Genomic DNA, 23,224 nt, shown 5'->3' with positions numbered 1-23,224 from the left:
TATCTAAGCTATGACAAGGGAGGGAGCGTGTGTTGATTAACGCTGCTCGGCATCCCTGGGGTAGGGTGTTGGGCAGACAGGAGGGGGCTCCAGCAGCTAAAGAAATGGGTAAAAGTGGAGATATTAATTGATAATTACACCCAGGACACGGAGCAGGATTAATACCCACTGCAGTAGGAGGAGGCAAGTGAATACAATGATGGCTAGGAAAGCCAGAATTGAGCAACCTGAGTTGGGCCGATGAGTAGTGCACCGAAGGGCCAGGGGTCATGGCCCTGGGCCGTGTCCGGTCGCGGACGGGCGCAGACGGGTTTGGCTTAGGCACGGCTTCGGCGCGCGCCCGCTGCGCCAGCCCGCTGCGCCGTCTGGCCATGACCTGCTCATATAGAAAGTAAGGAGGGTGGGAGGCCGGCGCGACTAGAGCGCAGCCCCCGCCACACCTAAGATGGCGCCCGCCCTCGCTTGCAGCCGATCCAGTAACACCGGCTGGGCGAGGCAGGGATCAGTAAAGTGCAGCGTGTAAGGGGTGTCAGTGTGCCTCTTCAAATTCCCTTTAAAACTAAACGATTTACAGCCCCCCAGCAGATAAAATATTTGCACAAGTTAAAAAGGTTTAAAAGCGATTATCTGTAGTAGAATCACAAAGTGAGCACAAAAGTATGGTCCAGCGCTAGCTCGCAGCCCTCGGTCTCACCAGGGAGAGCTAATAGGCCGGATTGGAGGATGTGTAGAGTTGACTGACCTATTGGAGGATGTGTAGAGTTGACTGACCTATTGGAGGATGTGGAGAGTTGACTGACCTATTGGAGGATGTGTAGAGTTAACTGACCTATTGGAGGATGTGGAGAGTTGACTGACCTATTGGAGGATGTGGAGAGTTGACTGACCTATTGGAGGATGTGGAGAGTTGACTGACCTATTGGAGGATGTGTAGAGTTGACTGACCTATTGGAGGATGTGGAGAGTTGACTAACCTATTGGAGGATGTGTAGAGTTGACTGACCTATTGGAGGATGTGGAGAGTTGACTGACCTATTGGAGGATGTGTAGAGTTGACTGACCTTTTTTTGTTTTTTTAAGTGACTTTCTAAGGTTTTTTAAATTCTATTTCCCAACTATAACGTTCCTGTTACATTTACTATTCTCACTCCAAACCGATCAACAGCAGACAAAGTATGTGTGATTCTATATATAAACAAATAATATGAAATTAAAAGATAAACAAATAAATGATATTAATCAATAAATATAAACACTATTAGGAAAAGTATTGAAGTCTGGGAATAATACATATACTTTTCCCACTCCATTGTATGCAACAATAGTGGAATCGTTGGCTTTCATAGGAGTTACATTGACTATTTTCACTCCAAACAGGTCAACAGCAGACAAAGTATTAGACTTATGAGGGGTATGATTTACTATTCTGACTGCAGCCTGTGCAAGAGTAGGGAAAGCGTTGGACTTTGGAGTGGTTACATTTACTATTTCCACTCTAATCTGTGCAGAGTAGGGAAGGCATTGGGTTCAATTTACTATACCCAATCCAAGTATGAGCAACAGTGGGGAAAGTACTTCACTTCAAACACATTACATAGTTGGATAACCCTATTCATTTAAAAAATAATAAACTCTTAATATGAACATCATTAATCAACCCCAAAAATGTATGTATATAAAAAAATAATTACAATCTACATGATTATTGACATTTACAACTCAATATTTAGTCCAAATACCAGCTAGGAAGTATGGGGGGGGGGGGGCTCCAGAACTAGGAATGTGGTTAGTTATAGAAGGGTGTATTTCAGGGCTTGAAGCTGGCTCTTTCCAGGTCTGTGTATTTTCAGCTGTAGAACTGTGTGTACACGTGACATAAACTAACGGATTCCAGGTCTAATTATATGTTCAGTTATAGAACTGTGTCTGATGGGCTGGGAGGTGATGGGGGGTAATAGTTGGCGGAAACCAAAACTAGGTATGTGTTTATTGATAGAACTGTGTCTACTAGGGCCGGCAGCTGGCACTTTCCAGGCCCTGTTCAGTTATAGAACCGTGTGCACAGGTGACATAAACTAATAGATTCCAGGTCTAATTATATGTTCAGTTATAGAACTGTGTCTGGGTGTCTGGAGCGTGGGGTGTGGGGGGGGGGGGCTATAGTTGGCAGATTCCAGGACTATGCATGTGTTCAGTTATAGACCTGTGTCTGCTGGGCGTGTGGAGGGCATTAGTTACCTTATTCCAGGCCTAAATATACGTTCAGTTATAGAACTGTGTGTCTGATGGATGAGAGGTGGTGGTGGAGGTTTGGGGGGGGAGGGGGTAGTTGTCAGTTTCCAGGACTATGTATGTGCTCAGTTACAGAACTGTGTCTAACTGGGCTTTAAACTAGCTGGACTCCTGGCCCTAAGCAGACAGGTGCTATATGAGTAAAGGTGATCCGACCTGGCCTTCATCAGCACCCGCCTTTTATTACCTTGTTTACATTGTGTTCTTTTTTAGCGAATAGTATGACGTTTGTTTATCTATAACACGTCCAGTACCACGACTGATGTAAATACCGCGGTGTGAAGGTGAGAGGGCAAAAAAAACAGCAGTACATGAAGGTGCAGAAATACGAGTGTGTGTGAAAAGGAACTAGAGCTTAAGTATGCTTTTTCTCTGCCCAGATCAGAGACTGGGTTTCCTGCCCCCAATTGTCTTCAATGTTCATGTCGCAGCGTTTACAAGCACTGCCTGTTCTTTAATCTCTTTGACATCCTTTAATTTCTTCATTTTTATATTTGCCCACTTGGTGTCGCTGTTGCGCCTCTGCTCTTAGCACTTTCAGCCATTGCTCTTCACTGATCGACATTACTTGCAAACAGCCGACTTGTAAAGGGGCATTCACTGGGCAGGTGTCTTCAAAATCACGGCCTTGATGCACTAAACGTTTTTAGTGTAATAAACAGTTCAACTAGTTGTTTGCAACCGGAAAACGTTTTTTTAGCATGTACTTAATCCATGTTAGGAGTCTGTGACATTTTACTGATTCCATAAATGGGTTTGCAATGCTAAATGCAATGCAGTATGTTATAGGTGTCTCTGATGTGTCGATGTTCTATGACCGAAATCCAGGCAAAAATGTTGGTAAGCCATTGGCAACCAGAAATGGGTCTTGGTGAATGTTCAAAAAGAGTGTGGGTCCAGGGAACCACTGTCAACTCTTACACAAACAGTCCAAAAAGCTGTTGTTTTTTAAACACAACACCCCTTTCTTCTAAGGAAAATGGGCTGCAATAAAAAAAAAACGTAATTGTAAGGTGATCACAGACATGGTGGTCTGCTGCCCCTAGAGGGTCACCATCCCTGTGATGACCCCCAATCAGGGTGACAATTTGTGAACTACTCCATTAATATTCATAAGGTAGGTTTGATTATGACCTGTTGGAACTGGCATTTTCTGGTTGGTTCAGGCGAGGCCTCAGCCAGGCAGGACCTACCACTCCCTTCAGGTCCAGGTGATTACACAGCTGCAGCCCGTGCAGGTAAGAGCTGTGGGTCCGGGTGGAGAGGGTTTCAACGAACAATGACGAGGGAAATTAATGAATTATTCATTTAATTTTCCCTCGTCATCGTCTGTTGAAATCCTCCCCCAACCGGCCCAACCGCCCTTACCTGCCCAGCCCGCAGCTGTGATTACACTCATTGTATAACCTGCGCCCACCCTTGGGTAACTTGGCACCGGGCAGTCAGGCGTAACAAAGAGGCAATGTGTAAACAAAGGCAGAACACAATAAACACACGGAGGGTCAAAGGTTCAAAGGTTCAAAATAAGCTTTATTCGATATTTAAACAAATATCATATAAGCATACATTGTTATACAGATTAGTAAAACATTATTAAAAATGAATAAAAGACAACAGTTAAAAACAAAAACTGGTTGTGTTCTCCGATATCAGTCTAAAGTATTCCTGAATTTTATCAATAATTTTAAAAACTGCTCCATTTTTGTTATCACCTCCCTGTCTTCGAGTTCTTGTAAACGCTCAAAGGCAAGTTTGCACGACCTGAGATTCCATCTTTTGAGCAGAGGTAATAAAAGAGCTTTTCTCAATAACCCATAGTATTTACAAAAAAGAATGGTATGGATATTAGTTTGTTGAGATATGTTGTCGCAGGGGCAAGAACAAAGAGTCCGAGACCAGTCATTACATAATGGGAATGTTACATAGCGGAAAAAAGAACCCAGTCTAAATCTGGTGAGCAGCATCCTTGAATAACACGAATAGTCTGTTGAAAGATAAAGCTGAAGGCCTTTGTGTGGTGTCACCCTTTGATATGCCAGAATAGTGTCACAGTGCTTCCATTTGTTCCATCTGGCTGTTTCCAGGTGGGCCATTAGCATCTTTCTTAGGCCTTTCCGTGAGATATTTTCTAATGAAGAAGGATCAGTAAACCATTCTTGGCGCCCAATTGCCAGAAAAAACTTTTTCACGTAGGCCAACCATTTTGGTAGAGAATGTTTAGCCCCTTCCAATTTTAAAATGTCTTGTATCACCTCTCTATTAAAATCAGTCTCGGGCGTGGTCCATATTTTGTGCCAAAGAAGGGGAGGTTCAGATTTTATAACATCTGATATATACGGTAGATCCAATTCGATGTGCATCTGATACACCGAAGTTGCCTTTGAGGAGGCCAGGAGATACCTAATGAAATTATTTTCCACAATTTGTATTGGTGAGAAGTTTTTGTCAATTCCCCAGAGGCCTGCCCCATATGTAGCAGTGCTAACACATTTTGCTTTATATACCATTAATAATTGTTTCACCGGTCTTCCCCCTATTTTACTTGCGAAATCACGGAGCCCGCCAATTGCACTCACGAAAGTAAGTTTCCTCTTGTGTATAGCCGCCTTCCAGGATAGCTTTCTATGAAGGCAGATACCCAAGTAAGTGAATACCTCCACTGTTTCCAATTTTTGGCCCTCGATGTAGATAGGGCAGGGGATTTTTTTGTGGCCTTTATTGCTTAGCATGGAGTAAGATTTACCTATATTCACTTTGAGACCCTTGATCTTCATGAAAACCGTAAACTCTGAGACTGCCTTTTGTAGGCCCATTCTAGTCTGGGAGAGGATTGCGGCATCGTCTGCATATAGCAGGATTGGAATCGGTTGTCCTCCTATTTTTGGGAAATCGCACTCGATGTTTTTGAGATGCTCGCCAATCGCATTTATATAGAGGGAGAAGAGCAGAGGTGCCAAAATGCACCCCTGTCTGACCCCTCTATTGATATTAAAACGTGGCGTGCACTCTCCCCTCAGACCAAATCTAACTCTAGCTCCAGCTTCTCTGTACAGAGCCTTAATGAATAGTAGGATTGATGGATCGATCCCAATTTGATGTAATGTGTCCCACAGTAGGTCATGCTGGACGCAGTCAAATGCTGACGTAAGGTCTATGTACATTAAGTACAGACTGCGTTTTTTAATATCGATGTATTTGGATTTAGTTAGATGTAGATTGAGGACCTGTTCAATCGTCCCTCTGCCTGTCCGAAAGCCATATTGTAATTGTGACAATACGTTTTTCTCCTCCAGCCAGATGGTGAGTCTTTTCAGAATTATTCGTCCAGCAATTTTCATCAGGGTATCGAGGAGAGATATAGGCCGATAACAAGATGGCGAGTGTCTGTCTCCTTTTTTTAAAATCGGAATTACAATTGCCTCTCCCCATGTTGGAAGGAGATCGACGATATTTATCGAGTTTAGAACAGAGGTCAGAAGAGGTACCCAAAATTCCATTTCCGCCTTGTAGACGTCTGCAGGAATTGCATCCGGTCCAGGTGCCTTCCCTGCAGGACTTTCTGCAATCGCCAGTTCCACCTCCTCAAGTGAAAAAGGGGTTAACCGGGGACTTTCTTGCTGTGGGTTTGACTTTGATAAGGGGAGGCATTCTGATTCCAGAGTATTCAGACATGTGGGATTCGAGTATAATTTCTGGAAGTGTTCCACCCACGTCTCTCCACTTATTGCCATATCCAAGTTTCTTTCAGGTATTTTCACCCATGGTAAGGGGGAATTTATAAGTCTCCAGAAGGCTGACATATCACCCATTTCTGATGTTGTAACCAAGTTCTGCCATGCTTCCTGTTTTAGTATCCTTTTCCTATTTTTTATGGCTAAACGGTATTGAGTCCTTGCCAAACGTATTTCTGTTTGGGGTTTGGGTATGACATGCAGCAAGTTTTTTAGATATTTCAAAGCCTTTGAACAATTTGCATCAAACCATCCTTTATATTCAAAGGGACCTGGTTTAAACTGTCTAGTCAAAAGTTCTTTCAGGGTATCCTGAATTTTAATGAAGGCTTTACAGATGTCATCGGGGTTGTTATTAATAGTAAGACAGGTATAGATCTCCTCCTTCCTCTTATCGACTAAGTTTTTAAGAAGGTTGTTTGGATTGATTTTGGACCATTTAACACAATATCCATTTGTAGCTCCCATTTTAATAGGTTGTTGATAGTTAACCTTGTGTAGGCTTTGATTTTTTATAAAACCCGGTAGCTCGATGGACATGGACAGAGGATAGTGGTCACTGTATAAGTGGTCGAGGGTGTTCCAGTTTTGTATTAACGTTGCGTATGTTTTTGAGAATAGAATAAAATCTATGGTGGTATTCAAACCTCTGCCATGAAAGGTTGATTTATGAGGTTGTGGGGTTTGAAGAAGCTCATTTGCAAAACGTAAGTTGAATGAGGTCACAAACTTATTGAAAAGATCCCCAGATATTGTGTGCAAAAAATGGTTAAAAGTAGCGTTGCCAGAGTCTGAATCATATGTCACGAAGATGTCACAGTCATCTCTTACAATGTGTGGGCAAATGTGACAGTTTAGATCGCCCAAGAAGGCTATTGCACACTCTCCGTCAAATGAGTCTTTAATATTTTGCAACGCTTGATGAAGATCTTCCAAGTCAGCCCCCAGTTTTTCTGCCGTGAGATTGTTGTAGAAGTTGACAATTAACAGTGACAGTGACGGAGCAATGTCCATTACAATTACCTGGAAGGAGTCTCTCAGTATTGTTTTCCTGATCCTATGACCGACTGCTACGCTGATATAAGAGCATAGCCCCCCTTTATGTCTGCCCTGTTTACTCATGGCAGCCGGGGAGTGAAATGTCTGAAAACCTTGGAGATGAATGGGAGAAATTGCCCAGGTTTCCTGAAAACACAAGATGGAATACTGGTTAACAACCTGTAGCCAATCCGGTATTGTAGTTTTTGAAAAAAGGCCTGCCAAATTCCATGAAAGGAATTGGAGGTTGAGCGTATTGTCTCGGTCTACCTTGTAGGTGGAAATTAGGTTGTCAGATGTATTTAAGGAGAGAGAGGATAGACTTCTGGGATTGCCCCTTTCTGGAATTATTACTCTATTTCTAGCCTCTTTTTCTGTAAGGTTTTTAATGGGACCATCTACTAGATCATCCTGTAAGGCATCGGTATGAGTAATTTTATGATCCCGACTCCCCCTATCATGATTTACTTCCTTGTCTTGATTGAGTCATTCTACGTCGTCCAGCCCGTAGAGTGTCTCATAGTAGTTATGGCAAGGTAAGTTCCATGTTGGATTAACAAACGGGGGGGTTGAAGGAACCCCTCTGGATAATGCCGTGGAGTCGGCAAATGCGTGTAGTCAATCAGAGGAAGAAATGGCTGTTCTCTTAATCTATTCCTTCGATTGTAATTCCTGTAATGCACAGACATGGAATTATCGTAGTAAGGTTTTAGTTGGTGTAATTTAGGGTGCATTAGCGCCTCAGGATAAAAATAGGCTAGGGGTTTTGGTGAAATTGGACCCCTATTAAAACCCGAAAACCAGTCTATAATGTGCGTGATGGCCCTCGGATCTTTGAAGGTAACAATTACTACGTCCCCTTCAATATCTTTGGGGCGGATCCCAATCCACTGGGTTCTTTTGACCATTTTTATGTCGCCATTTATGTGAGGGGGTAGGGGCCTATTTTCTCTAAGCCAAAAAATCACCTTATTTTTTAGGCTGTGATGGTTTTCATAGCCTCCTGTAGGAGGTAATGGTAACACTCCCGTCAGAACGATAACGTTCTGTGCTGCGGCAGGGGGTAAGTCAACATATCTTTTGGGTGGACGTTTTTCCTGTGGGGCTGCGGACTGCGTTTTTTCAGGAGTGGTTTGTGCCTTGCCCATTTTTACTGAGGCTGTGAGGGAGTTAATTTGTGTTGAATAAGTATCAGAAGACACTTTTGGAGGGGGAACAGGGTTATGAGTAGTTCCTGTCTTTTTTATTGGGACTGGGGGGTGAGTTTGTTGCTGATTTGAGGCCGTAGATTGCTTGTTAGATTTCTGTGCTTTGGACATTTTTTCTATTTTTGAATTAGTTCCCCCATCAGCCGATGTAATGGGTTTTATATTTGGAGTGTTAAGTTCTGGATCATGAGTAGGTTTGTTACCAGCTGTTAAATTTGAGACAGCATTTGCGACCCCCTTAATTGGTTGTTTTTGAGTCAGAGATTCTGAGAGAGTGTCAAGTTGGGTGGCTATTCTTTTGACTCTCTCATGTATGGGTATTAGCAATGCCTTAACAAGGTGTTCCATGGCGTCCACAAAATCTTTAATCGTGGGGGGTACGCAGGAAGTAAAGATTTCCCTGGGTGGTCTGGATGTTCCTTGTACAATTTGTAGAAGTTGTTTGTTTAATAATGCTTTAGCCGATGTTGGGGTTTTAGGAATACTTTTCATGGCGACTTTCTTGCGTCGTTTTTTGGGTGGAGATCTAATAGTAACCTGTTTTTTGTTCGGTTGATTTTTAGAAGGTGGGGGTTTATCTAACTTTAAAACAAGTGGGAAAGGTTGAAACATGGTTACTTTTTGGGTGACCAAAGAGGAAGGAATTTCGAATATTTCGGGAGGGACGAACTCTGCAATCTTTGGCAAATTTGGAGTAACCAAATCAATGAGATCAGGGGGTGCAGAGGTAATGTTGTGAGCGGATTTTAATGGAGATGGAAAAGAAGGTCCATTTTTTGGTGAAAAAAAAGATCGGAACACTGAGGGAACATTGTCCGTATTCGTTAGATCTTCATCTATATTATTTAGGGTCGAGTTAAGAGGAAGGGGCTCAGGAGTAAAAGTCGGATCTGGTAGTTGAGTGATATTTTTTAATAGCTCTATGGATTGACGCCGTGCAATACGACGCTCTGCCAGAGCCAAGTCTCTGTCAATTTCACCTGTTGCTTTGAAGAAAAATGTATCAAGGGATCCGAGGATAGGGGTCTCTACTGCAGGCAATAAAACGTCAGATCCTGATGTAGACATGATCCTAACTGCTAAGAAATGTGGCCCGGACCGGCCTTATCTGGCCTTTGAGGGCCGTGGAGGGCCCGCCCTTTGCCCGGGCTTAGCCCCGGGCCACGACCCGCGCGCGTCCCGCGATGCGCGTTGTAGCCCTTGCTTATGAGTGGGTGAGGAGAGGGCGGGGCACTGGAAGGGGGCGCGGCACCCTCGGGAAGAGGAAACAGCTGATGTCAGTAGCGCTGTACCTCGCAGTCCCGGGGCCGCGCCTCTCGCCTCCTCTGCGGCCTCGCGGTGTTTACTCCTTCCTCGGCGGCACAATGGACTTTGGCAGAAGGTCTGCTACTCCGGTAGCAAGTGGCAGGTAGGCAGGAAAATGCTGGCAATACCTCTGTATGCGAGCGGCACCCCATACGGAGGGTCACAAAAGAGACTTCTCACGTTGCGTATTTACATGAAGTTTGTATTCAACACACGTGTTATCTAATACCACATAAACATAATGTATTTCTAGGCATAAATCACATTTGGCAATTTCACTAGCAGTACTAGGCCCAACCGTGTTAAAATGTCATCAGCAATATGCTCACTCGGGAAAGATATTACTTTACCCCCAAGCACCCTTACACTATCCTGTAGGAAGGCGGATATCTGACTATATGGTTACCCCAACTTTTTCCCTAGTATTTTGCTGATTTTCGACTTAGTTGGCTTGGATCCTGCTATTCAGGGACCCAGTCTATCTCCTCTCCCTATAAAATGGACTCCATGTACTTTAGGTACATACCAGATTGGGTATTGGGTCAGCTCTGTGAGCCCCTGTATAGTGTACCATAGGTACCCAAGGCATAGGTGCATCCAAGGCCTACCAGGGGCTGCAGCATGTATTATGCCGCCCCTGGCTGGCCATCCAAACTGACACAACATGCTGATCACTCAGCTTGGGTAAGGTAGTGTAATCACCCCTTACTTAGATATAGTATACCTATATCTACCTTATGTATAGACACATATGCATCTATAAGTCACTCCTATGGTAGGCCTCGATAATCCTGAAGGCAGAGTGCTTGGCTTTATGTGAGAGGGTGCCCTAGCATGAGCTGAGCCCCTCTGCAGCTTTCTGAACCATTTTCTTATAGCTGTTCTATGATATAGCCATACCATATACTCTTAAGTGCATTATAATCCTCGCGGTTAATGCTAACTCTGGTTTGGCTTTATCAAAACATGTTGTGCAAGGTGTCAAACACTTTGGAATATTACCCCCCCGCCAGTTCTGGCGGCGGGAGTGGCTTTCCACCCTTCTAGAGGGAAAAGACATGTATGTTACTGCTTTACCCAGTTCAAGTTAAACAGAGCCCCAGCATCACAAAATGGATGCTGCTGCCACAGATACAAGTCTGACCTCCTGCTGCTGGACGAAACTCTGGCAGGGGAGGTCTGGACAATAGGTTTCCTGTCCAGGGAGGTGCCAGCACCTCCCCAGACAGGCAGATGTGTATTGGGACATTGAGGGCTGCATCAGCAGATCCTTTTTGAGACACTGCCATGGGCACACAAGGTGCTCCATGCATAGCCCGGTTCAAACCAGTTGCTCGGGCACTCCAGTCCCGCTCTGGCGCGAAACTGGACAAAGGGAAATGGGTGTAACCACCCCCTTCCCAGGTCCACCCATAGGAGGGACCTAGGCAGGTAATCCAGCCCCTTAGCTTAGTATACTTATAGGAGCTGTGTCCCCAGGACTTTAGATTATCCTGGAATGAAACTCTGATACAGAACTCTTGGACCTTCGACGTTCTATTTCGACTAGAAGACTGAAGACATCTCCCTTGGGGTCAAGGAGTGACCACCCTGTGCAAACAGGCACCATCAGTAACTTGCCGGTCTGCTTTGTCGACGCTCCCGCTGGAACCCGAAGACTCAGCGACACAGGAACTGGACTTCCAGACTTCTCTGACTCCGACCCACATCCACAGCAAAGCTGAGACCCGTGGCAGACACGAGAGACGTGGGAGCGGACACCCTGGACATCCTGCATTTTGCTAACTGCATCGACTCCCGAGGTAACTCGCAGTTGTGCATTGGGGTACAAGAAGCCCCAGACCCGAGCACCATTTGCACCGAAGCTCAGCCCTCCACACTCCACAAGTGCCGCGTGGGACCTGCTCTTGCATTTCAGCTCGACGTGTTTTCCCGGTTGCTAGCCCGTTGGCTAGTGAGCCTCCTGAAGACAAACCTTTGAAACCAAACTGCTTTCCTGGTTGCTCCAGGCGTGCTCCAGCTTCCCTGCAAAGGAGAAGCTCCTCAGACCTTGCTGGTCTACACAGAAGCCCATCTTCACTTCCTGCGTGGATTGCGTTTGCCAAGGCTTGTAGGGTCCAGTGTGGATACCGACACTGCAGTCAACTAGATCCTTTGTGGGACAGCTCGAATCCAGCTCCTGGTCGTCGTCGACGCCTCCTGGTCCTCGTGGCTGCAGAGACAAGCTTCACCTCTTGACCTGAGATCATCGTGACATCACCTGGTTCCTTCCTGGTACCTTCCTGGTCACTGGCTAGTGACCCAGACTCTGTCCCCTCTGCTTTCAGGTTCTTCACATCTTCGATCCACCCTTGGATCCACCCAAACACTCTTCCTCTGGTCACCTGCAGCACTTATTTGCAGATCTCCATTGAAAACGACGACGAACGCCGACACCAAAAGGCACCTATGCACCGACTTTCCTGGGTGAGGTAACACGAGTACTCCGGTGCTCCCGTGGGTCTTGACTCCCGAAGTGTCCTAGTCTAAAGGGGTTTTGTCATAGTCCATCCGGACGTGCCCTTAAACAGTAACTTTGTAACTTTTACGTTCTCCATTATAAGTCAATGATAACTCCCGACTGTGTTTAGACACTGCACACAACTCCCGTGGGCCTCCTACTTCCTAACCTTTGGTTGTCTAGCATAGCCCCAGCGATTCCCTAGGCCCTAGGCCTACTCACTCTGTCGTGGTTCTTATACCACTTGCTTAGTATATGGTTTGTGAGGCCCCTAGGGCAAAACTGTATTTGTGCAACTTATCGTATACTAATTGAGTAACTTGTGATGTACTTTTACCTCTGACCTCATAAAGAGTGCGGAGGGGTTGTGTTTAGAATAAATACATATATATTTGATATATACCTTGTGTGGTATCCTTTCATTTGGTATTCAAGGGATTATAATTGGTAAAACAGCTTGCTTCACATGCTCTCTGAAGTTTTAGCCTATGACTGCTGGTCCATGCTACCACTAGGATAGCTTGTCTATAAGGTTGACTTTACAACCACCATCAATGAGGGTCGTTTAGACTGGTGCAAGGTGCCCAGTAGAATAGTGGACATCATATGCCAGGCTAACTTCTCACAGGTCCCACCCTGGCAATTATTAAAATTCAATACTACACCGGGAGTGTGTATGAATGAAGGGCTCGTCACCAGTAGAGGTGCGTATATGAATAAACGGCTCCTCCCACAAGTAGAAATGAAGGTATGAATGAAGTGCTTCTCCACAACTAGAGTAGAGTGCATGAATGAAGGGTTCCTCCATCAGTAGAATTGAGTGTATGAATGAAGGGTGTTTCTTCCAGGTGAGAAGACTGTTTGAGTACACAATGCAAAGAAAGGCACACCACAAAATAGCATTTCATATGCACAATTTATAATATCGATAGTCCACAGTCTGTTAGAAGTACTGCTATACCCTACGAGACAAGTGGCCGATTCCTTGACCAAAACTCACCAAAAATACACCAAAATTTAAGCCATCTTCGCCTCGATGTAGAAAACACGATCCGATTGTCGTGTTTATTTGGCCCTTCGCGAAGGGCCAAATAAACACGACAATCGGATTGTGTTTTGGTGAAGGAATTGGCCACTTGTCTCGTAGGATATAGCAGACTGTGTACTATCGATATAATAAACACAAAGAGGAAGAGTGGAGTGCTATTGGAGTTTTAAATACAGATGCCAAAGTTTGGATTGAGAAGCAAGGTGTTCGTGATTTAGCCCTGAGGAAGCCCGTTTGGGTGAAACGCGTTGGCTGAGGCTGTGTGTATAAGAGAATTTTGTTATCAATAAAGAAGAATTCAACACATTGAACACCCTGAAAGTTTCGCTAATTGTGCATATTATTTGCTATTTTGTGGTGTGCCTCTCTTTGCACTTTGTACTCATTATTGTATTAGGTCTTGTGGCAGTGGACCTCAGAAGTGGGCACCTCTGTACGTATAATCTTAAAGACATATAGTGATTAAAGGGTGAGTGCGGCTTTAATCATCCCTCGCTGCCATTGCATTTGTGAAAGAGATGACTGTTTGAATAAAGGGCCTCTCCTCCAGTAGGGGTGAGTGTTTGAATAAAGGGCTTCTCTTCCAGTAAAGATGAGTGTATGAATAAAGGGCTTTTCTTCCAGTAGAGATGAGTGAATGAATAAAGGGCCTCTCCTCCAGTAGGGGTGAGTGTTTGAATATAGGGCTTCTCTTCCAGTAAAGATGAGTGTATGAATAAAGGGCTTCTCTTCCAGTAGAGATGAGTGAATGAATAAAGGGCCTCTCTTCCAGTAAAGATGAGTGTATGAATAAAGGGCCTCTCTTCCAGTAGAGATGAGTGTTTGAATAAAGGGCCTCTCTTCAAGTACGAAGGTGTGCATGAATAAAGGGCCTCTCTTCAAGAACGAATGTGTGTATGAATAAAGGGCCTCTCTTCAAGAACGAATGTGTGTATGAATAAAGGGCCTCTCTTCAAGAACGAATGTGTGTATGAATAAAGGGCCTCTCTTCAAGAACGAATGTGTGTATGAATAAAAGGCCTCTCTTCCAGTAGAGATGAGTGTATGAATAAAAGGCCTCTCTTCCAGTAGAGATGAGTGTATGAATAAAGGGCCTCTCTTCCAGTAAAGATGAGTGTATGAATAAAGGGCCTCTCTTCCAGTACGGATGAGTGTATGAATAAATTGCTTCTGTTCCAGTACGTAAGAGTGTATGAATAAAGGGCTTCTGTTCCAGTACGAATGTGTGTGTGAATAAAGGGCCTCTCTTCCAGTAGAGATGAGTGCATGAATAAAGGGCCTCTCTACCAGTAGAGATGAGTGTATGAATAAAGGGCCTCTCTACCAGTAGAGATGAGTGTATGAATAAAGGGCTTCTGTTCCAGTACGGATGAGTGTATGAATAAAGGGCTTCTCTTCCAGTAGAGATGAGTGTATGAATAAAGAGTCTCTCTTCCAGTAAAGATGAGTGTATGAATAAATGGCCTCTCTTCCAGTAAAGATGAGTGTATGAATAAAGGGCCTCTCTTCCAGTAAAGATGAGTGTATGAATAAAGGGCCTCTCTTCCAGTAAAGATGAGTGTATGAATAAAGGGCCTCTCTTCAAGAACGAATGTGTGTATGAATAAAGGGCCTCTCTACCAGTAGAGATGAGTGTATGAATAAAGGGCCTCTCTTCCAGTACGGATGAGTGTCTGAATAAAGGGCTTCTGTTCCAGTACGGATGAGTGTATGAATAAAGGGCTTCTGTTCCAGTACGGATGAGTGTATGAATAAAGGGCTTCTCTTCCAGTAGAGATGAGTGTATGACTAAAGGGCTTCTCTTCCAGTACGGATGAGTGTCTGAATAAAGGGCTTCTGTTCCAGTACGGATGAGTGTCTGAATAAAGGGCTTCTGTTCCAGTACGGATGAGTGTATGAATAAAGGGCTTCTCTTCCAGTACGGATGAGTGTATGAATAAAGGGCTTCTGTTCCAGTACGGATGAGTGTATGAATAAAGGGCCTCTCTTCCAGTAAAGATGAGTGTATGAATAAAGGGCCTCTCTTCCAGTAGAGATGAGTGTATGAATAAAGGGCCTCTCTTCAAGAACGAATGTGTGTATGAATAAAGGGCCTCTCTACCAGTAGAGATGAGTGAATGAATAAAAGGCCTCTCTTTCAGTACGGATGAGTGTATGAATAAAGGGCCTCTCTTCCAGTACGGATGAGTGTATGAATAAAGGGCTTCTCTTCCAGTACGGATGAGTGTATGAATAAAGGGCTTCTGTTCCAGTACGGATGAGTGTATGAATAAAGGGCCTCTCTTCCAGTAAAGATGAGTGTATGAATAAAGGGCCTCTCTTCCAGTAGAGATGAGTGTATGAATAAAGGGCCTCTCTTCAAGTACGAATGTGTGTATGAATAAAGGGCCTCTCTTCCAGTAGAGATGAGTGTATGAATAAAGGGCTTCTCTTCCAGTACGGATGAGTGTCTGAATAAAGGGCTTCTGTTCCAGTACGGATGAGTGTATGAATAAAGGGCTTCTGTTCCAGTACGAATGTGTGTATGAATAAAGGGCCTCTCTTCAAGTACGAATGTGTGTATGAATAAAGGGCCTCTCTTCCAGTAGAGATGAGTGTATGAATAAAGGGCTTCTGTTCCAGTACGGATGAGTGTATGAATAAAGGGCCTCTCTTCCAGTAAAGATGAGTGTATGAATAAAGGGCCTCTCTTCCAGTAGAGATGAGTGTATGAATAAAGGGCCTCTCTTCAAGAACGAATGTGTGTATGAATAAAGGGCCTCTCTACCAGTAGAGATGAGTGTATGAATAAAGGGCTTCTCTTCCAGTACGGATGAGTGTCTGAATAAAGGGCTTCTGTTCCAGTACGGATGAGTGTATGAATAAAGGGCTTCTCTTCCAGTAGAGATGAGTGTATGAATAAAGGGCTTCTCTTCCAGTACGGATGAGTGTCTGAATAAAGGGCTTCTGTTCCAGTACGGATGAGTGTATGAATAAAGGGCTTCTCTTCCAGTAGAGATGAGTGTATGAATAAAGGGCCTCTCTTCCAGTAGAGATGAGTGTTTGAATAAAGGGCTTCTGTTCCAGTACGGATGAGTGTATGAATAAAGGGCTTCTCTTCCAGTACGGATGAGTGTATGAATAAAGGGCTTCTCTTCCAGTACGGATGAGTGTATGAATAAAGAGTCTCTCTTCCATTAGGGATGAGTGTCTGAATAAGGTGCCTCTCTTCCAGTAGAGATGAGTTCGCTTGAATTAAGGGCTCCTCTGATGGTAAATGTTTGTCTCCTGGGATCCATGTTTCTGGTCTGGATTCCTGTGGGTGCCCCATTCACTCTCTTCTGTTTCTGTTTCCAGGACAGCCAGGGGACCATGCTGCCTGCACTGTGTCGTGCCCAGCAGACACTGAGGCCAGCTCTGACCCGCTGGTGTGCCTCAGCTGCCTTCAGTCCAGTGACCACAGATGGGACAGACGGGACAAGGCTCGGGAGCAGCCCCATCTGGAGCTGCCTGTCCCCCGAGAACGAGAGGCGGTGCCGGGGGGTGCTGGAGAAGGCCACCACTCGCTATCGCGCCTCGAAGGCCACTGCGGCTGTGCTGGTGCCGCTGTGCACGGTGACAGGTGTGCCGGCCTTGCTGTACACCCTTCGGTCCTCTGAGCTCCGTGGGCAGCACAGTGGCGATGTCAGGTAGGGCTGGGCATGTGTGGACTGGGGAGTCTTCACTGCATGGCTTACTGCTGTTTCTATAATGCGGGCTGCAGGTCAGGCATCACACTCAACACAGAGAGGAACAAGACAACAGGTAACAAGAGCTTCAGAGGGTGATGTTCTCTGACTCACCAGCAGATGGTGCTGCTGTGCCATGGTTGAATCTCTGACGAGCACGGACTGAGTACAGTAAGCCCGTTGCTCAAATTTGTATTTGTATTTATTTAATGCTTTACCCAGAGAGCTGTACCATAGAATCAAGTACGTTACATGAGGACATTTACATCCTTACACGTTACAGATACAAAGAAGATAGATGAAAAAGTAAAATAAACAATAGATGACAGCCACACAAAAATCAAAAACACAATAGGAATAGGATCGTACAGGCATGGATTACATATATACAACACTGTGAGAACTTCCTTGAAGGGCATGAACAGGGATGTATTAGTTCTGGAAGTGTCTTTGGAAGAGAAGAGGTTTGAGGTCAGTTTTGAAGGTCCGGGTAGAGGTGGTGGTAAGGAGCTGTGGAGGAAGCGAGTTCCAGATTCTCACCGCATTGCCTGAGGAGCATTAAGCCATCGATCTTTCCCGTTTGAAGGTGGGGTGGGGGCTCAAGCAGTAGTAGTGTTTCTGCATTCCGTGATGGTCTAGAGCCTTCAGAGATTTTCAGTTTAATTGCCAGGTATCGAGGGGAGGAAGCCGTATTCCCACTATCAGAGCCTGTCGTAAGTGAGCCTTTCTTTCATTGAGACACACCGCAGGCCCTTTCCAGCACAGTGTGATCTTCTTAGTAGGCTTGTAATGCCTCTGCTGCACCTTTGTCTGCTCCCTGGTTTACTTGTCCTGTGGCCTCTGAGAGACACTACTGCAGCCGAGTCTACACGCTCCTATCTTCATCATACAATACCATTCTTCGGCCACTAGATGCCGCTGCTGCACCTTTGTCTGCTCCCTGGTTTACTTGTCCTGTGGTCTCTGAGAGCCACTACTGCAGCCGAGTCTACACGCTCCTTTCTGCCATCATACAATACCATTCTTCGGCCACTAGATGCCGCTGCTGCACCTTTGTCTGCTCCCTGGTTTACTTGTCCTGTGGCCTCTGAGAGCCACTACTGCAGCCGAGTCTACACGCTCCTTTCTGCCATCATACAATACCATTCTTCAGCCACTAGATGCCGCTGCTGCACTTTTGTCTGCTCCCTGGTTTACTTGTCCTGTGGCCTCTGAGAGACACTACTGCAGCTGAGTCTACACGCTCCTTTCTGCCATCATACAATACCATTCTTCGGCCGCTAGATGGCGCTGCTGCACCTTTGTCTGCTCCCTGGTTTACTTGTCCTGTGGCCTCTGAGAGACACTACTGCACCTGAGTCTACATGCGCCTGTCGGCCATCATGCAATACCTTTTTTGGCCGCTAGATGCCGCTGCTGCACCTTTGTCTGCTCCATCACTTAGTATTTGATCCAGGAGGCCTATAGGTGGCGCTATTGCAGTTAACTCCACTTGCTTCTGCTGCCTTCATCCGGTGCCACCCTTAGTCCGCTGCTATCACTGCTTCCTCCTTCCTCCGTCATCTGATTCTGTGCCTTTACCGAGTACTGGCTTTCACTGCACCGTGCACTCCCAGACCAGGAACATAAGAGCCGCCAGGTGTCACTGTTACAGATGCCCCTGCCTTCTCCCTCTGGTTCTTCACTGAATTCCTACCATACTGTCACCTTAACACCTGGGGTCTGAACACTGAACCTACCTCCATTCTGCCCCTTCTTCCCCAGAGCCATCCAACAACAGGGTCAAGAAAGGCCTCGGGCAGTATCTGTCTGGGTATCACACCCACCTTTAATTCGTCTCCTGGAGTAGTCCGTGTTTATGAGGCAGTATCCCTGTGGGTGTGAGGCCTTTTCTTGTTATGCTGGAGTTGTCAGTGTTAATTGGGCAGTATCTGTGTGGGCGTGAGGCCTTTTTTCAGTATCCTGGAGTAGTCACTTTTTATTGGGCAGTATCTGTGTGGGCGTGAGGCTTGAGTAGTCAATGCTTTTGGGCAGTATCTGTGTGGACGTGAGGCCTGGGTAGTCAATCTTTATTGGGCAGTATCTGTGTGGACGTGAGGCCTGAGTAGTCAATCTTTATTGGGCAGTTTCAGTGTGGGCGTGAGGCCTGAGTAGTCAATCTTTATTGGCAGTATCGGTGTGGGCGTGAGGCCTGAGTAGTCAATCTTTATTGGGCAGTATCTGTGTGGACGTGAGGCCTGAGTAGTCAATCTTTATTGGGCAGTATCTGTGTGGACGTGAGGCCTGAGTAGTCAATCTTTATTGGGCAGTATCTGTGTGGACGTGAGGCCTGAGTAGTCAATCTTTATTGGGCAGTATATGTGTGGACATGAGGCCTGAGTAGTCAATCTTTATTGGGCAGTATCTGTGTGGGCGTGAGGCCTGAGTAATCAATGTTTATTGGGCAGTATCTGTGCAGGGCGTGAGGCCTTTTTTCAGTATCTTGGAGTAGTCACTCTTTATTGGGCAGTATCTGTGTGGGCGTGAGGCTTGAGTAGTCAATGTTTATTGGACAGTATCTCTGTGGGCGTGAGGCCTGAGTAATCAATGTTTATTGGGCAGTATCTGTGCAGGGCGTGAGGCCTTTCTTCAGTATCTTGGAGTAGTCACTCTTTATTGAGCAGTATCTGTGTGGGCGTGAGGTTTGAGTAGTCACACTTTATTGGGCAGTATCTGTGTGGGCGTGAGGCTTGAGTACTCAAAGTTTATTGGGCAGTATCTGTGTGGGCGTGAGGCCTGAGTAATCAATGTATATTGGGCAGTATCTGTGCAGGGCGTGAGGCCTTTCTTCAGTATCTTGGAGTAGTCACTCTTTATTGGGCAGTATCTGTGTGGGCGTGAGGCTTGAGTAGTCAATGCTTATTGGGCAGTAGCTGTGTGGACGTGAGGCCTGAGTAGTCAATCTTTATTGGGCAGTATCTGTGTGGGCGTGAGGCCTGAGTAATCAATGTTTATTGGGCAGTATCTGTGCAGGGCGTGAGGCCTTTTTTCAGTATCTTGGAGTAGTCACTCTTTATTGGGCAGTATCTGTGTGGGCGTGAGGCTTGAGTAGTCACTCTTTATTGGGCAGTATCTGTGTGGGAGTGAGGCTTGAGTAGTCAATGTTTATTGGGCAGTATCTGTGTGGGCATGAGGCCTGAGTAGTCAATGTTTATTGGGCTGTATCTGTGTGGGCGTGAGGCTTGAGTAGTCAGTGTTTATTGGGCAGTATCGGTGTGGGCGTGAGGCTTGAGTAGTCAATGTTTATTGGGCAGTATCTGTGTGGGCATGAGGCTTGAGTAGTCAATGTTTATTGGGCAGCATCTGTGTGGGTGTGAGGCTTGAGTAGTCAATTTTATTGGGCAGTATCTGTGTGGGCGTGAGGCTTGAGTAGTCACTCTTTATTGGGCAGTATCTGTGTGGGCTTGAGGCTTGAGTAGTCAATGTTTATTGGGCAGTATCTGTGTGGGCGTGAGGCCTGAGTAATCAATGTTTATTGGGCAGTATCTGTGCAGGGCGTGAGGCCTTTCTTCAGTATCTTGGAGTAGTCACTCTTTATTGGGCAGTATCTGTTTGGGCATGAGGCCTGAGTAGTCAATCTTTATTGGGTAGTATCTGTGTGGGCGTGAGGCCTGAGTAATCAATGTTTATTGGGCAGTATCTGTGCAGGGCGTGAGGCCTTTTTTCAGTATCTTGGAGTAGTCACTCTTTATTGGGCAGTATCTGTGTGGGCGTGAGGCTTGAGTAGTCACTCTTTATTGGGCAGTATCTGTGTGGGAGTGAGGCTTGAGTAGTCAATGTTTATTGGGCAGTATCTGTGTGGGCATGAGGCCTGAGTAGTCAATGTTTATTGGGCTGTATCGGTGTGGGCGTGAGGCTTGAGTAGTCAATGTTTATTGGGCAGTATCTGTGTGGGCTTGAGGCTTGAGTAGTCAGTGTTATTAGGCAGTATCGGTGTGGGCGTGAGGCTTGAGTAGTCAATGTTTATTGGGCAGTATCTGTGTGGGCATGAGGCTTGAGTAGTCAATGTTTATTGGGCAGTATCTGTGTGGGTGTGAGGCTTGAGTAGTCAATGTTTATTGGGCAGTATCTGTGTGGGCGTGTGACTTGAGTAGTCAATGTTTATTGGGCAGTATCTGTGTGGGCGTGAGGCTTGAGTAGTCAATGTTTATTGGGCAGTATCTGTGTGGGCGTGAGGCTTGAGTAGTCAATGTTTATTGGGCAGTATCTGTGTGGGCGTGAGGCTTGAGTAGTCAATGTTTATTGGGCAGTATCTGTGTGGGCGTGACGCTTGAGTTGTCAATGTTTATTGGGCAGTGTTGGACTTGGCCTTTTCCCCCCAAATTTTTTGCTTTTGCCCCCCCAATTTGAAATGTCTCCCCCATGGGATTAAACCTGTATAGGCCATGAGTGGTGTGAGACACCTTGTTAAAAATGTAATGTCATGTAATGGTGTGAGCACTTGTAAATTTCCCCATTTTAAAAATGCACCTGACTAAAATGTACTGTGTTTAAAATGGATGCCATGGCCATGGGTTTTGCCACTGTACTGCCATAGGTCAGCAGTCTAGCTATTATTACCCAGCTACCCCTAGCATTTGGAGGGAAAGCCTGGCACCCAGGGTGCTCACCCCCTCCCCTTGAGCCAGTTTAGGCTAGTTTTGCCAACATTCTAGAAGGTGCTGGCACTGCCTGGGAGGAGGGTATAAGTAAAGGGGATGTGCCACCAGAGAGTCAGTCAGCGCTGGGACAAGAAAGAGAGGGGACCTGCTGCGAGGAGCTACCGCCACATGGGCCTGTGAGCTGGGCCCTGCACCCCTAAAACCCCCTACTCTACTGTCCCCTGAGCCCCTGATAAGGGAGGGCCCTTACCCAGGTCACTGACGCTGTTTGGACCTGGAACTGCGCCAGCGCAGTGTGACAGAAGCCCCAGGAGGTGAGGAGTGTGCCCCTGGGCTGCCTGGAGAAACTGTTGCCCCTTGTGAGGTACTGTCTACCAAGCGCTGCAGAGGGAGTGCGCCCCTGAGGAGCTGTTCTGGGACTGTCCGGCCCCCTTCGGGAAGTTGTGACCCCTGTGGAAGCCCTGACGCTGTGAGGGACTGCCTGCATAGCGCTGTGTGGGGAAGCGCTGTGAATTTCAAGACTGCTGCTGCCCAAACCCTGTAATCTGAGCGCCTGCTGTGCTTCCCCCCCTCAGAAGCACTGACCTAAACTGTACTGCCTAGGAAGCGCTATAACTTGGAAGCGCTATAGAAGGGCTGGAGTTGTGCCCTCGCTGCGTGGCCCGAGTAAGGAGCTGGGGAGTGTAGCCTGAGGGAACTGAGGTGATTACCAAGCGCCCAGGGAGCTTGCCCCATGTTTTGGCGCGCTTTTGTGGTGAAATAAATAATTAAATAAAAGGGAGCCTACCCCTTATTGCAGCCGGTGATCACCGTCGCAGCCCGGGCACTGAGGAGACTGTGGCGCTGCTCGGAAATTGCGCCCGGGGCCGTAAATCACCGCCGCGGCCCGGCGGCGCCTTGAAGGGACCCCCTTTGTCGTGGCTATTGTCGCGGCGGCCCCCGGTACCAGAAGAGGGCCGCCGAAGTGAAGAAGGGGCCGCGCTAGGCTCTGAGGCCGCGGCACTCGCGTCACGTGACGGTGCGCCCGGACGCATCATCGGCCCGCTCCCGCCAACGCCGCGCAGGGATTGGCTGCCGGCCGGCAGCCTGAGAACAGGAGGAGTCGAAGCCCCGGGTCCCCGTGAGGTAGGAGGGGGACCCGGGTGAAGCGCCAGTGCGGGGCCACCATGTCGAGGGGGAGCCCCGAAGCAGGAGTGACCGGAGCGAGAGCCCACCCCGCCGGTCTGTGCCCCGCGTGAGGGGCCGGTGGAAGAGGCGGGGCCGGGGCACACTGTCGGTGCCAGCCTCACCGCCACAGAAGAGCCGAAAGAGGCCGGAGGAAGCTCCGGCGGAGCTGTGGAGTTGCGGGGCTCCCGTGATGGAGAGGGAGCCCCGTTTGTGCTTGCGGCCTTGTGGAGGCTGCATCGAGGCCCCGAGTCCCAGAAGCAGATCCGTGATGCCGTCCGCAAACGTGTTGTTGGCTGCGGGGCTCTCGTCGAGTGAGCGAGAGCCCCGGCGTGTTCCCGCGTCAGAGCAGAGCCCCCCCCCGTGATGGCAAGAGAGGCCCGGGACTGCCGGTGAGTGGGGGCCCTGACGGGACTTGGTGGGGCTGCACCGGGGCACATTGCCGGTGCCCGGCCCCAGGACTAGGACTTTGTTGAGAGCTGTTGCATCCCTGTATCGGGGAGGGGACAGTATTAGTTCTTTCTTGTCTAGAGCCTCATCCCCTGTTGCAGAGATAGATCCCAGAGCTTGGTCATCGGGCTCACCTGATCA

The 23,224-nt window shown here is 46.9% G+C and overlaps 1 protein-coding gene across 1 annotated transcript in view; it reads left to right on the top strand.

Moving 5' to 3' along the window:
• The window catches only part of NUDT8 (nudix hydrolase 8), a 112,345-nt gene that overhangs the window by 51,663 nt on the left and 37,458 nt on the right, over positions 1-23,224 (top strand). The window contains exon 2 of the mRNA XM_078678012.1: positions 16,459-16,790. Coding sequence (XP_078534138.1) covers positions 16,474-16,790 — 317 coding nt within the window. The 5' untranslated portion in view covers positions 16,459-16,473. The remainder of the gene's footprint in view (positions 1-16,458; positions 16,791-23,224) is intronic.

The sequence above is a fragment of the Lissotriton helveticus genome, chromosome 1_1 (genome assembly GCF_964261635.1).
Source record: "Lissotriton helveticus chromosome 1_1, aLisHel1.1, whole genome shotgun sequence".
Classification (NCBI taxonomy): Eukaryota; Metazoa; Chordata; class Amphibia; order Caudata; family Salamandridae; genus Lissotriton; species Lissotriton helveticus.
The sequence above is the reverse complement of the archived record's forward strand: the minus strand, read 5'-3'. Positions and strand labels throughout refer to the sequence as shown.